Source organism: Zingiber officinale, chromosome 4A (assembly GCF_018446385.1).
Source record: "Zingiber officinale cultivar Zhangliang chromosome 4A, Zo_v1.1, whole genome shotgun sequence".
In the NCBI taxonomy this organism is placed as follows: Eukaryota; Viridiplantae; Streptophyta; class Magnoliopsida; order Zingiberales; family Zingiberaceae; genus Zingiber; species Zingiber officinale.
Window position 1 is genome coordinate 100,226,377 of NC_055992.1, and position 14,790 is coordinate 100,241,166.

The following is a 14,790-nucleotide window of genomic DNA, read 5'->3' on the forward strand; positions in this document are numbered from 1 at the left end:
CAATCAGATGATCATGACATCTTTGAAATATGTACAATATCTTAAAGATATAATTTAATCTATCTAATCAATAAGGGAAATAGAAGAAATACATAATTTCGAGACGAAGAATCCGAACTCAGTAGAAAGAGAAGGGAAAAAACCTTCCCTTATTATTGTGAATATTTTTTTTTTGATTTGTGAATTTGTATTTACTCAAAATTTAAAATTTATTTTATGAAAAAAAAACTATGTGAAAATGATGAATATTGGATCAATATTGAAAAGTTAAAATTTAATTTTATCTTTGAGAACTATAATTTTTAAAATTAAACTATTAACAAATATATAATAGATTGAGGGGATGCGTGGTAAATTCAAATTTGAGGTCTTATATGGTATTAAATTGCAAAGTCAAGGATACATGTGAGAAAAATGCGTTCATAATTTTAATATATAAAATGAGCAATAAATAATATGGGCGGTGTCTGTCTCGTTCTCTTCCTTTTCTTCACCCAATCCAAGTTGCATCTGGGAGTATCCCCTTCCTCTCGATCTTAAACCTCTTGCCGCCCGTACTGCGAGATCGCAAGGAAGGGATCGTGGAGGCAGCTTATTTGTCTTGCCTCTCTTGTTTGGAAGAGGACCGGACTGGAGATCTGGGCACGAGATGGCGGCGACGCAGCAGGCGCCGGATCGCATCGGTATGCCGTATTCTTTGACCAGATTCATGCGTTCCAGTTCATGTTCTTCCATCAAATTAGCTCCTTTTTCCTGTTTGAATCACAAAGGTGATTGTTGTAGGATTTGATTGGAAGGATGGGAAAAACATGATCTTTTTTGCTTTTGCTTTTATGATTTTATTTCCTGCGTTTTCGTAAAATGAGGGTCGAGAATTCAGGTGATTGATCTTTAGGTGTTTTTGTCAGATCTCGTTTTGACGTTTTTATAACCCCGTAATTTGTATTTACTAGGGCAATTGGAACAATGGATTTCATATTAATCTGTTAGGGGTTGATCTACGACCACAGTAATGGTACGGTGAAGCTATGACTTGGGTATATGGTTATGTAATCTGAGAATCTGGTTTCTACATCTACTCTATTTTATGGCCTTATCTTATTTAGATCAAGTATACTGAAAATCTTCATTTTAGATTGCATAGGTTTCAAATGCCAATTTTCGTGCTATGTCTCAGTACTAGATAGTGTTGGTTGGCATCTATTAAAAGATGAAACAAGAGGACCAGGAAGGAGAAGAGGAGGAAAGAATAGTTGAGCTCTTAAACTACCTCATGTATCTCCCATCATACCAAAATTTCTCTTCGTTGCAACCTAGTTTGTCGCCATATGTAATAGCTTTGTTGTCCACATGTGACATGGAGCCTAAGCTTCATTGTCCACCTCTCCCTCTAGTTCTTCAGATCCCGGAGCTTGTTTTATTTGCCGATGTTTTTATGGGTTTTAATGCTAGTCTCTATGACCTCACTAAGGGGGACAAACATAATTTAAAACCATGTTACATTGGAGTTTCACATTGCAGTGAGTAATTCGGAAAGGCAGTTTGCAATGAGTCCGATGAATTTTTATTATTATATATGAGGCTTAAAGGTGAGGGAAGTGGCCACATGGAATGATGCTTAACCTATAAATAAGAGATGATAGGCATGTACGATAGCTGAGATATAATAATATATAAGTTGATGGTTGTAGTGACATAGTAAAAGATGCAGAATACCGCGTTATACAGTTAGATATTATAAAAATTATTATGATAGTTAGCTAATCAATTTTAAGAATTTTGTGATCCTTACTATATCTTACAACTGCATCTTTACTTTTTTACTTAGGTTTTTCCTTCACTTTTTCCTATACTTTCCTTCACTTTCTCCTGAGAAAGTACCGGAGAAAGTGAAGGAAAAAACGAATAGTCTATAAGGAATTATATATCTGTAAGAATGAGAAAAACTTAAAAAAATATACAATAGCCAAGAAAGAAGCTAAGAAAGCAATGAATAAAGCAAATAATGAAACTTTTGAATGATTATATCGAAAATTAGATAAAAATGGGAAAGAGACATTTATAGATAGCTAAAGTGAGAGAGAGGAAAATAAGAGATCTTATCAAAATAATATATTAAATATGAATGCAATATAAAAAAGGATAGTCCGGTGCACGAAGCTCCCGCTATGCGTGGTCCCGAGAAAGGATTCATTGTACGTAGCCTTATCTGCTTTTTTGCAAGAGGTTGTTTCCAGGATTTGAACCTGTGACCTTTTGGTCACAAAGCAACAAGTTTACCGTTGCGCCAAGCCTCCTTTACTAGTAAATAATGGAGAAATAAAAGAGTGGTGGAAGTTATATTTTCATTAATTTTTTAATGAAAGTTTAGGTGACCAACTTAACATACGTAATTTAAATAGGTCAAATGAGTATAAAAATTTAAATTTTTATCGTACAATTCAAAACAATATAGGGTAAGTACTTTAGTTTCCTTATATAAGAACAAGCGAGATTTACAAAATTGTACAAACTATATGAGTATTAAACTAATAAGTTATACCATAAACTTTGGGAAAGAGTAATAGAAAAAAGATAAAGGAAGGAAAGCACGGTGCCCGAAAATTAATTTGAGTTTATGCATGAAAGGTCGATAATAGAAGCTATACATCTTCTCAGATAACTAATTGAAAAGTATAGGGAGCAAAAGTTCTACACACGGTGTTCATTAACTTAGAAAAAAGCTTATGACACACTCTAGAAATTATATAGAGAATATTAGAAAAAAGAGGTGTTAATGTAGCATATATTAAACTAATTAAGGATGTGTATGAGGATGTAACGATCAGTGAAGATTTCAGATGGATTAATTGAAGCATTTCCAATAAAGATAGAGTTATATTAAGAATTAGCTCTGAGTTCTTATCTTTTTACACTAATCATGGATGAACTCACGGGACACATTCAAGACATAGTATCATAGTGCATGTTGTTTACGAATGATATTGTTTTGGTAGATGAGACACGTGAAGGAGTAAATGCTAAACTAGAATTTCGGCAGAAAACAATAGAAGTGAAAGGTTTAAGGCTTAGTAGAGTAAAGACAGGATATATGGAATTTAAGTTTAGTAATATTCGATGTAATGAGACAATTGTTAAGATAGGAGATAATGAGTTATCTAGAACTAAGAGCTTTAAGCATTTAGGATAAAAAAAAAGGGCAGCCCGGTGCACGAAGCTTCCGCCATGCGGGGTCTCGGGGAAGGATCCATTGTACGCAGCCTTACCCTGCTTTTTTGCAAGAGGCTGTTTCCAGGATTCGAACCCGTGACCTTTTGGTCACATGGCAACAACTTTACCGTTGCGCCAAGGCTCCCCTTCTTTAAGCATTTAGGATCATTTTTGTAAAATAATAGAGTGATTGAGTGATGTCTTACATAGAATACAACATGATAGTTGAAATGAAGGAGAGCGTCGGTTGTATTATGTGATCCTAAAGTACCTTTAAAATTTAAAGAGAAGTTTTACAAAATGGCGGTTAGACCTGCTATGTTATATGACGTTGAATGTCGGGCTATGGCTCGAGTACATGAGCAGAAAATGAGAGTTGTAGAGATGAAAATGTTAAGGTGGATGTGTGGACATATGCGAATGGACAAAATAAGAAATGAGAATTAAAGAGAAAGTCGGAGTTGCATCTATTGAGGGAAAAGACACGCTTAAGATGGTACAATCATGTACTTAGATGGTCAATAAATGCTCTAATTAGGCGATGCGAAACTATGACAAATACGCACATCAAACGAGGAAGAGGATGATAAAAAAGACTTGGTTAATATCAATAAAACAAGATAAAATTTATTTAAGCATAGACTTGGTGAACCTTTGTGACTAAAAGGTCACGAGTTCGAATCCAGAAAATAGTCTCTTTCAAAAAGCAGGGTAAGGCTGTGTACAATGAATTCTTCCCTGGGACCCCGCATGGCGGGAGCTTCGTGCATCGGACTATCTTTTTTTTTTATAGATGATGATATCGTACTAGATAGAGCTCAATGACATAGGAGGATTCATATAGTCAACTCCACCGAATGGGATAAGGCTTTCTTGTTGTTGTATATTCTAAAAAGATATAACTTATGGATTGTGTTGGTTATCCTGATTTCTCAGATGGAAGTGAAAAATTGCATGTAAATTTAGGAAATATGTATTTAGGCAGAAAAACAATTCTGTGGCAACATGGCCTTCAAGAAAATGATTTATTCTGAAGGATGCTAGTGTACAATATTGAGATTGTTTGGTACTATTTACTTTATGTGGGAGGGTCGATCCCCATTTTAGTTAATCCGAGGGATTCAATGATGGGAGCTGTAAACATGAAGCATTACTACTTTGCAACGATAGAGCATCTATATTCTTTTGCCAATTGGTTTGCAGTAATTATTTGATTGTAGTCAATATCTTGAACGTTAATCCATTATACCTTTATGCACTCAATTCATTTACTCAAGTAACATAAGTTCTTAAGTCTATTGATGTTGTTTTTGACCAACTACAGTTAGTTTCTAACCTTTATACGTAGATTTTAATTTTAATTTGATCATCAAGCTCTTGACTTTCGATTATCAAGATTTAATTACTTAACTTATTTTAAGTCAATTTTTTAAACTAATATATTTTACCATGTCTCATTAATTATGCCACCGGATTCTGAGCTTTTAGTTTTGTCTCTTTTAATGAAAATTTGGGAATTTGGATACTACTCACTGTTTTTTTGTAATTTTCTGTATGATGTTCACTAAATAATTTGTCATGGTGTTGCCGAGTTTAATATAATGATTAGGTCTTAAATCTTCATATGCATCTAATTTGTCTAAAGTTTAATTATTATTTTCTCCTATAATATGATCACATATTGTATATCAATTATCTCCATTGTTAATCTATTAGCTTGCTACAAGAATTTTGATATGCATCTTCATTTAGTCACGTCTCTGTATCTTTGAATAATGCATCTTGATAATTGATGCAATGAGTCACAGTTGTACTTTGTATCATACAGTTGCATGCATGATTTTGCATTTATGAGGAATTCATAAATGACATTTAGGTTTACTTATTTCTAACTACTATTCACATGTGTACACACATTCATATAATTGTGGTAACTTTCCTTAATTTGTGGAACATCTACATGCATGTACTTGCACTTTTTCTTTTTGTTTGAGTTTGGCTTTTGCGATACCCTGCTATAGTTGGATTAACAAGTTGCTCTGTGTTTCTCTAATAGATTCAGCAGAACCATTGACATCATCATTGTCAAACACTGAGCAGAAAACAGTTGATATTGACAATTCAAGCAAACAGGTATCTTTTCCATTAGCATTTTTTTTCCTCGTTCACATCTTATATTTATTGATATACCCCTTACATTATTAACCACAAACACCAAGCATAAACCAGTCAATGTTGATAATACAAGGAAACAACTAACTCTTCATTAGCACCTGCTTTGTCTGATGTATAATATAATCACAGAGTTTTTTTCCCTTCTATCAGCCACCATCTACCAAAAATGAGAAAGCGGCAATCTCTGATGCTTCACATGGTCCAAGTGACATGGATCACACGAGAGATGTCCAAGGGAATTTAAGTTCATCTGATCCAGTTCATGTGGATAACATGGTGTATCCACAACATTCGTTTGCACCTCAGGCACAATCCTTTTATGGAGGTCAGATTTACTTTACCATAGCACTTTAAGTGTCTTGCTAATATTCATGAAAGACTGATTACAAGCTCTACCTTTTACATGTTCATATTTGTGACATTGCTGTTTTTTATAGAATATTTTTTTGCCCCAACGTACTCTAGGGTATTTGACTATGAATTTGAATTTTGATACAAACACAATATTTATCCCAATATAATTTTACATGATTTGATTATGAATTTGAAATGAGGCAGAAAGATGTTTGATCATTTTGCTATTTTTTCAGGATACGAGAACTCAATTAATGATTGGGAAGGTCAATCTCAGTTTCTAAATCTTGAAAACCTGGAAGTTGGTCAAACTGTGAGTATGAATATTTATATGACAGCTGTGTCTCTGTTTTATTTCTGTGATAAAATTTTATGATACTTTTCTTGTAGGGCATCTATGAGAATCCTTCACTGGTCTACACCGGCTATGGTTACAGTCCTCAGATGCCATATGGCCCATATTCACCTGTCACAACACCTCTACCTTCGATTAATGGAGATGGCCATCTTTACTCCACTCAGCAATTCCAGTTCCCAGGCACATATTACCAGCAGCCATCTGCCACCAACATTCCATATATCTCTTCTGCGACTCCTATTCCACAAGCTGATTGGAGATTTCCAATTGATCAACAGGGTGCATTTCCTGCTGATAACACAAATTTCAATGCCCAGCTATTCAGTCCAAGACCTGGGTATCAACTATCATATGGTTCTTTTGGTGGAGGTATATTATTGATGCTTGTAATAATACTTGCGTTTTGGTTTGCCCAAAGATTGATGGTCTTTTTTCTCTTGCATTTTTTCAGACTGGTTGAGATCCCCGGATGTAACAAGGTCTGCAACTCCGTTATTATCACCTGCTGCTTCGCCACAACCTATTGGCGCTCACTCTTTTGGGCAAAGCACAGTTCCTTTTGGAATGGTAGTTTCTCATTCCTTATTTGTTATCTTATTTTATGAAATGGAAATTGTGTAAATATGTGGTTTCAAAATTCCTATTTTTCTTATGCTATTGCAACTTGAATTTTTTTTTTTCAATTTGATCTAATACCTTTTATTTGTTAGGAAAGAGACAAATGAACATTTCATTTGCGTGAAAGATATTAATCCTAGATGAAATTTGAAACTAATTTACTATTTACAAATTTCCTTGCTGCAAGTTAATATTGGTTGTGGTCACCGCACTTAGTTCTTTCTCTTCTTTTAATCATGGTACAATCACTAAATTGCATGCATTAATATTGTACCACAATATTGAGATTGTCAGAAAGCTTATTTCCATACTAGGACAAGACTCCATTGTTCATGACTGGACTTTTTTTAATGTTTTTTGTTCTGCATTTTATTAATGAGCACTGGTCAAGTCGGAATCTTAGTATTTTAGGATTTGAATTGTCATTATTGCCACTTAGTTATGTTTTAGCTAATTTGGGTGTGATTGTCATCAATTCTGTTTCCATCCTTTTAAAATATACAGAGATTGAGTTTATACTATCTTACAACTAGTTATTTATGCAGAAGAATTTTAAAGTGTATTCACTTTATTATTCTATTGATTTCAGGGTTCACAGCAGCAGCGATCCTCATATGGTTTTGGATCTTCTATAGGTTCTGTTGATAGAGGATATCCTCATGCTGGTGTATATCACGGTAATACATTTGGAACACCTTTTATGAACTCGGGAATTAAGGATTGGGGAGCAGTTACTACAGAGAAAGGTAGGAGGCAAGGAATCGGAAGTGCTCTGTTATGTAATTGCAATGGCACTCTTGATTTCCTTAATGAACAAAACCGAGGGCCACGAGCAAATAGGGCAAAGAATCAGATGAATGAAAAGAATCCTTCTGTGGACAATCCAAATAATAGTTCTGCAAGGGTTGATCATAGTCTTTATAATAGCCCCGATTTTATGACAGATTATAAGGATGTCAGATTTTTCATAATTAAATCGTACACTGAGGATAATGTTCATAAGAGCATCAAATATGGTGTTTGGGCTAGCACTTCCAATGGAAATCGTAAGTTAGATTCTGCATACCATGAAGCAAAGAAGAAAGAAGATCCTTGCCCAGTTTTCTTATTTTTCTCGGTAACTCCTTGCACTCTCCTCTTTGCTCTATCAAATTTCAATACTAAATTTGGTGATTTTTTTTTGTAACTGTTTTTTTGTGGTTTATTTATACTTGCATATTACTAATTGCTGTTCAAAATATTGGTAACCATAAACAGGTAAATGCAAGTGCGCAATTCTGCGGGGTAGCTGAAATGATTGGACCGGTTGATTTTGAAAAAAGTGTGGATTATTGGCAGCAAGACAAGTGGAATGGCCAATTCCCTGTCAAATGGCATATAGTGAAAGATGTTCCCAACAATTTGTTTCGACATATTATTCTTGAAAATAATGATAATAAACCTGTCACCAATAGTAGAGACACCCAAGAGGTATGTTTCTCCAATCCTGCAAATTTTGATCCAAAGTATATTTGAAATCATTCAATTTTGAACTGGTTTGACTGAATTTTTGTTGGCCCCTCTTTTTTGTCAAGTAAACATGACAATCGAAGAAAATTTAGTTTTTCTCTTGCACTGAACTGATTGTTTACATAGACAATTCATTTTGCACAACATTTGCTGGTCTGCTAATATTATTTTATTACACAGGTGAAATTAGAGCAGGGACTGGAGATGCTTAACATATTTAGGAAGCATGAATATGAAGTATCAATCCTTGATGATTTCGAGTTCTATGAGGAGAGGGAGAAGGCCATGCAAGAGAGGAAGGCCATCCAGCATCAGCTATCCAACTCAGCAGGGCCTATCCCAGCGGCGTTTCGAGAAGACCAAAGGAGCCCAGCCCCCACGTTCTCTGGCAGCCTTATCGAACAGATTTCAAAGAACTTTGCCCATACGATGAGATTGGATGAAATTGGCGACCCTGGCCTATCAAATGAGAAAACTAACTCCTCGAGCAGTGCTGCGGCCTCCAAGCCCGATGATACGATTAAACCAGCAACTTTGACTCCGAGTAGCTAGAAAGAAGTATGAACCTCTTGCCAACTTTAGTACAGTGTAGTAGTCATTGATGGGCTGCTGAATAGCCTGAGTTCTGGTATTGCAGAAGCAGTTGTACATTTTGTTGGCCACCATAACTAAAAAGAAAAAAAAAGAAGGAAAAATCACATCTCTCCATTTTGTTCCTTTTCCTGTAATTTAATTTCCTCTTTTACTGGCAACTTGAGCAGATGTCAACCAGCTTCAGCTTCCCTAAAGTCATTCTAATGAGAGATGAATAATTTGGCCTTTTGTTTTACTCCCAATCCCCAAGTCTTAGCATAGCAATATCTGTACCTCATTAATCACTCTGAAGAACATGAGATGTTGGAGTACAGACACTAACATTTATTTATTTAAGGGATTCTTGCTGCTTCTTAAATATTTCCTTTTTCTCTTTAACACATCTTGATCTTGTTGTGGTAAGCAATACTTAGTTTATTGTTTTCATATCCACTCAAACTCCTTTAATTTCATCTATGATTCAAGCAAAATAGGCGACTACTTTTCATTTTCTCTCAACTTTTTTTCAGTAGTATTGAGCTTCAAGTTATGTCTGTTTTTGAGCTTCTCTTGTTCTTATCAAGCATAGTACTGCAAATAAGAGTTTAAACTATGAGACAATAAATTATTAGAACAAAATGACATTTTGTTTGAGAAACAGCATGTTCCAAAGTTCTCAAGGACACATTTGGAAAACTTGACATAATGCAAAAGAAGAGATCAATCCCACAGGACTAGAAAACACATCCCTTGCTCCATTGTGATTTATCCTCTTGGTGGAAGGTTCCTCCTGCAGCACCAAGTAACATCAGTGAGCAAAATTGATTTCACTTGTTGCACTGCAATTTGCAAATAAATTTTGGCTTCAATGAATGCAAAAAGAAAAAAAAAACAAGAGATTTCACCATCGATCAGAGCATCAGGATAGCAAGATTGGAATTATTAAATTATATCATCAAGATAGCAAGACTGTATAGAATGATACAACACAAAAAAATATTCATATCTTTTATTTATATCCATTTTAGTTTCAGTTGTACCTATTTAAGTTATTTAACTGAGTTCTAAGAGAACCATTTGACCTAATCTAAAATAATTATAGAATTCTTCTCATTCAAGCAATTTCTATTATTTTGATATTAGATAGGTATACCTATTAATTCAGATGTATATTTATTTTTATATTTTAGTGTCCTAAAATTTTAATTTAGTTGATCTTTTGATTGCTATAAATTTATATTTGAAGGTAAATCAACAAAGTAGAAAGGATTATAAACTTAAAAAATATATTTAAGTTATTTCTAGATTTTTTGAAGTGTATCATGTATGGAAATGGCATGAGATTGAAATGGTACTACTATCTCAGTCGAAAATGAAAGCCCCAACATCAATCCATACTTTAATCCTTGCTACAATCTATCTCTTTTAATCAGCTTCAAAAACAATAAACACTTATCAAGTATAATGAGAGTACTAGTCTTGTTTCATCTCGGACAACAGGTCAAGTGGGTTCAAAAATTATGTTTGAGTGACCTTGAGTACTCAATTCACTTCATCACTGACATGATCAATAAAAATTGAATGTCATAGAAGAGGAAAAGGTCTGTTCGATTCACTCTATCACTATCAAGAAAATTGAATGTTATCGAAGAGGAAAAGGTCCATCAATATAAATCCTTCAATATCTTGTAATAGAGAAGTTTGTAACACTTTTGAAAGGGGAAAAGCTTACTTACCTGCATGGAGTCTCAAGCCACAGATGATGCAATTTTGCTACAAAAGGAGAAATAGACATTCTCAGTGCTGGATCAGCTGTCACTCTAGTTGCTGCTTCCTGTAATGCAAATAAGAACTCTGTCTGTGCTTTTGTAGACAGAAAAAGTTGCCTCAACCCATTTGCCTTGCTCAGTTCAACAACCTACAATGCATAGCAAGAAAAAAAGGAAGTTATTTTGTAGTAAAAAAGCATTCAGAAGTTCTGATTCATCTTAGATAGTAGGATCAGCAAATTACTTGTTGCAGCCATGGAATTGTGCGTTCCAGAAATCTTTGATCAGCAAAGTTTGCAGCCACTAAACTGAGTACATCATTGGTTGTCTCCAATGACAATCTATCTAAAACAGGGCCAGTTCTATCCATAAGCTGGACCAAAGTAAGATCATCATTGGAAAGAATGGCTTCCACGTATGCTGACTCGATATTCCCCATATTAAGAAAGCTGTCAACTCTTTTCCAAATTCCAGACATGGCTTCCAAGTTGCTAACACTATCAGTAACATTGTTTCTATCTTTTCCATGACCTTTTACAGATCTAAGATTTCTTCCAGAGTTATTTGGTTTACAGGTGTCTATTGGATTCCTTTGCTTGTCAAGTGCTGAATCCTTAAAAAACTGTGCTTCTTTGACTGAAATGTTTGATCTACCTATAGGAGAAATGTTTTCCCCCCACATCCCCATGCTTTTTGATGATAGTGGTGAGCGTAGTTTGTGTTTATCCACTGAAGCCCTAGGTGTGAGTGTGGTAAGCTTAAGGGATGAAGTAACAGTTTGCTCTTGCTTGACAAGTTTTGAGCATGCCAGGCTTGAAAGATTTTCACATTCAACAGAAGAACGGGTTACTCCATCTACTACATGTTCCAATTTCTTCACCTTAGAATGTAGCTGTAAGAGATTATCCATTGAATTTTCAGTGAGCACCTGTAATAAATAGAAAACTTAGAGATACTGGATAAAACATACCACTATATATCAACATCAGGTTCACAATGATAGCATTTCCTCACGAACTAATCCAAAAATCAATCAAGTCTACTGCATTAAGAAAGTACCTTTAAGAGATCCAGTAAGTTTGATTGCTTAGTTTCAATTTCAAAGAGTTTTTGCTTGATGAAGGACAATTCATTTGCAGCACGTAAACAACATCCATGCATACTGTTTGAACATGAGTCTGTAACAGTGGAATCCACACTCTTCCTATCCGGGTGCCCTGTGCAATCCGGTCCAGTGTCCTCAGCAGTTGAAATGTTGTTTCCTGTAATATGTGTGGAACCATTATCGTCACGACAGTATTGGGATACTATTTCATGCTTCATCCCATGACTTCTACTGGCTAGATCTGATACGCACGATAAGTCGGGTTTATCATCCACAGATCCACAATCAAAAACTGTATCATGCAACTGAGTGGAACTTAATCCCCTTCTTTCAAAGGCATTTCTCGCACGAACCCTTGAAGGTTCTCTACAATCATCAGTAACCAGTGACATAGCACGAGTCTTTGGGACTGAGATCTCAACCTGCCAATCGCTCAACTTCATGCGTTGACCATTTGGTGTATTACTTTTACACAGTTTCCTGACAGGTGGAGGAGCTGTCTTCTGCGTTGAGGAGGTAGAGATTCCACTTAGAAAAGAAACTGAGCCAGTCTTTCTGAAGGATGAGTCTCCCCATCCATTATCGCTAGTAACATCATTGATATCACCTCCAAAATTTTCTGTTATGAAAGAGAAAACTACCATTAGTAAAATCTATGGAAATACAAACTTTTGTTATATATAAGGGATAGTGGATTGTGAATCACAAACAAAAGAAACAGGAGCAAGTAAATTACTAAGTAACTTGCTCAATGCAAGCTAAGTAAATGCAGAAATAATTACTAACAAGCTTTAGCACGTAAACGAGCAAACAGTAAAACGAAAATGGAAATGTTAGCTAGTTAATAAAACTACAACTGAATGAATGAAGGAAAGAGAGAGAAGATATGCTTGACTATGAATGATATAGCAATCATATTTTAGTTTTTTTTTTTGCCCCCTAAAATGCAGTCTTCAAACCTTTTATGGATGATCCAACTTCTGATGGTACAGGAGAACCACTCCCTTGTAGCACTCTCCAGCATTGTATTGCATGCAAAACCGAGTCACGCACAGGTTTGACCTGAAAAATAGCAAAGTTTTGCATCTGGAGATGATGCTCAAAACACCTGAAATCAGTAAAGAACTAACCTTGTCGAATCTGCAGGACTCGAGGGAACGGATGCAAGAATTTCTCAACGGCGCTAAAGAAGATCCAGGGTTTACAGCAATAGCAGCCAATACTAAAGATGCAGTTTTGCGTGTTGCCCAATCATTACTTTTGAGAGCATCAAGAATGCTATTTACTGCTGCAGACAATGTCTGAGTTGCTAAAGCAAATCCTGCCTGGGAGCATAATATGGCAAGTTTTTCTTCAGTAAGAAAGACAAAGAAACACCAGGAACCCGTAAAGTGAGAAGAGAATGAAATCACTACATTAGTAATCTCTTATGAGAAATTTGTACCGGCAAGGAAATAAAGTTCACTTCAGATGAATCAAACTACTTCAGTTGTTAGAAAATGAAGCAGATTGTAGTCAGCATAAGAAGAAAAAACATACATTCTGATCCTTTTCCAAAAGTGAGATTCATGGTATTACTCGTATAGAATTTAAATGATACCCAGTAATATCGGATCAGATAAAACTACTAATCGGAGGATCCCAGGAAATTAATAGCACAAAGACAAGTACCTAAAGGAAAATGAATTTATAAATTGCAAATGACTCTTGCTGGAATGAAGCACAATTCTGAACCTGTATGATGCTTCTGATCAACTCGATGATCGCCGGCTTGGCCATGAAATGCTGGTTCTTCAGCAATTTTATAATACGCGCAAGCATTTGAGGGAAGATGGATTGAGGAGCATCGCTAGCCTCATCAATGACCCTCGCCAAGCACAGGGCGGCACCCACCTGCACGTATCTGTTTTGTTCTCCCAGGGCTTCGAAGAGGGGTTTGGCCAAAGCCACAAACACAGTCTCTCCCTCACCGCCGCCAGTACCCGCCATACTGGTAGCGAGAACACCGCAAGTCTCGATGCAAGCGTCCCGCACAGCGGAATCCGTGTCCTTTAGCCGCCTAAGAATCGAAGATATAATTTTTCCGCAATGGGGAACGAGCAGCGTTCCGTAGGATCTAGCGAGGGTGCCCATCACCAGCACGCTGTCCCGGCGCACAGCGCTCTTCTGATCGGAGTCAGTCTCGGCGACGCACGACAGAAATGGAGCGACCATTTCGGGGCTCAAGTTCTCGGCGAGCCGCTCGAGCTCTTCGAGGCCGATCCGGTGGGTATCGCGGTCGGCGAGCTTATTAAGCGACAGCACCACCCGCTGCTTCAGCTCGAACACTGCTTGCTGCATCGGCTTGGCACCAGGCCGAGCCTTGGAGCTGGACCTTGTCGCCATTACTCAGGCTACCAATCTCAGAAGCTATGAGCTTCTAGATTTCGATTAGGATCCAGGAGAGAAACCTCAGCGCCGTGAAGCCCATGGAAGATGTGGCAAACACAAAGAGTAGAAGAGTAGTGACCTTGAAGGCGTCAAATTAACTGCTTTTGTCAGAAAACATTGCTGCCAAAGGCAAAAGAGCAAGGAAGAAAAGGAACTGGAACACAAGGAGAGCGAAGCAGCACTGAATCAATGATCCTTACTCTCTCAGAAGAAGACGATGAAGGAGGAGATCAATCAAAGAACAGATCAATAGACAGTTCAGAATTCAAATTCGTCCATCTTTAGATCAGCACGCGAAGCAAGGGAAGACAAAAAGCTCGAAGAAAGGAAGAGAGAGAGGAGAAGTGCTGATCTCGAGAAAAATTATTTTCTCTCAGTTGAAGTTGCTCCTTAATATACCTGGACTCATATTCGTCGACAAAGCGGTCCCATCAGTGGGGACGCGATATGGTCCAATTAAAGAGAGGGTCGACACGGAGTTAAAAAGTTGAAGTAGGAATGGACTTTCGCCGTGAAACATTTTCGCGCTATCACTTCCCGATTCGAACTCCAACTGGGGAAGCGCAAGAGGACAATCAGTGAGGATTATAAAATAGTCCACCAACACGAAACAGGCATAGTGCGATGATTTCTGTGATTTTATTGGGCGAAATACGTGGTCCCGTCCTCATTGATAACGCGTCGTCTTT

At 36.6% G+C, this 14,790-nt stretch overlaps 2 protein-coding genes across 2 annotated transcripts; one reads left to right on the forward strand and one right to left on the reverse strand.

The window, feature by feature from the left end:
* The first annotated feature begins 462 nt into the window (after window positions 1-462).
* LOC121970333 (YTH domain-containing protein ECT4-like) lies at window positions 463-9,176 on the forward strand. Its single transcript, XM_042520971.1, has 9 exons — window positions 463-683; window positions 5,267-5,343; window positions 5,536-5,710; window positions 5,976-6,052; window positions 6,130-6,466; window positions 6,549-6,664; window positions 7,305-7,832; window positions 7,973-8,185; window positions 8,405-9,176. The coding sequence occupies exons 1-9, from the start codon at window positions 650-652 to the stop codon at window positions 8,774-8,776; spliced, it is 1,929 nt and encodes a 642-aa protein (XP_042376905.1). The 5' UTR covers window positions 463-649; the 3' UTR covers window positions 8,777-9,176.
* Window positions 9,177-9,395: 219 nt separating this feature from the next.
* Window positions 9,396-14,410, reverse strand: LOC121970331 (TORTIFOLIA1-like protein 2). Its single transcript, XM_042520970.1, has 7 exons — window positions 13,406-14,410; window positions 12,802-12,996; window positions 12,631-12,733; window positions 11,626-12,290; window positions 10,811-11,494; window positions 10,534-10,715; window positions 9,396-9,587 (listed from the first exon to the last, which is right to left on the reverse strand). The coding sequence occupies exons 1-7, from the start codon at window positions 14,054-14,056 to the stop codon at window positions 9,563-9,565; spliced, it is 2,505 nt and encodes an 834-aa protein (XP_042376904.1). The 5' UTR covers window positions 14,057-14,410; the 3' UTR covers window positions 9,396-9,562.
* Window positions 14,411-14,790: the final 380 nt, after the last annotated feature.

Excerpts from the sequence above, each read along its gene's own strand:
- LOC121970333 (XM_042520971.1), top strand. The coding sequence starts at position 650 with ATGGCGGCGACGCAGCAGGCGCCGGATCGCATCG. Across the intron at positions 5,344-5,535 it reads TTGACAATTCAAGCAAACAG|CCACCATCTACCAAAAATGA; the intron begins GTATCTTTTCCA and ends CCCTTCTATCAG. Across the intron at positions 8,186-8,404 it reads ATAGTAGAGACACCCAAGAG|GTGAAATTAGAGCAGGGACT; the intron begins GTATGTTTCTCC and ends TTTATTACACAG.
- LOC121970331 (XM_042520970.1), bottom strand. The coding sequence starts at position 14,056 with ATGGCGACAAGGTCCAGCTCCAAGGCTCGGCCTGGTGCCAAGCCGATG. Across the intron at positions 10,716-10,810 it reads CAATTCCATGGCTGCAACAA|GTTGTTGAACTGAGCAAGGC; the intron begins GTAATTTGCTGA and ends TATGCATTGTAG. Across the intron at positions 9,588-10,533 it reads TGGCTTGAGACTCCATGCAG|GAGGAACCTTCCACCAAGAG; the intron begins GTAAGTAAGCTT and ends TTGGTGCTGCAG.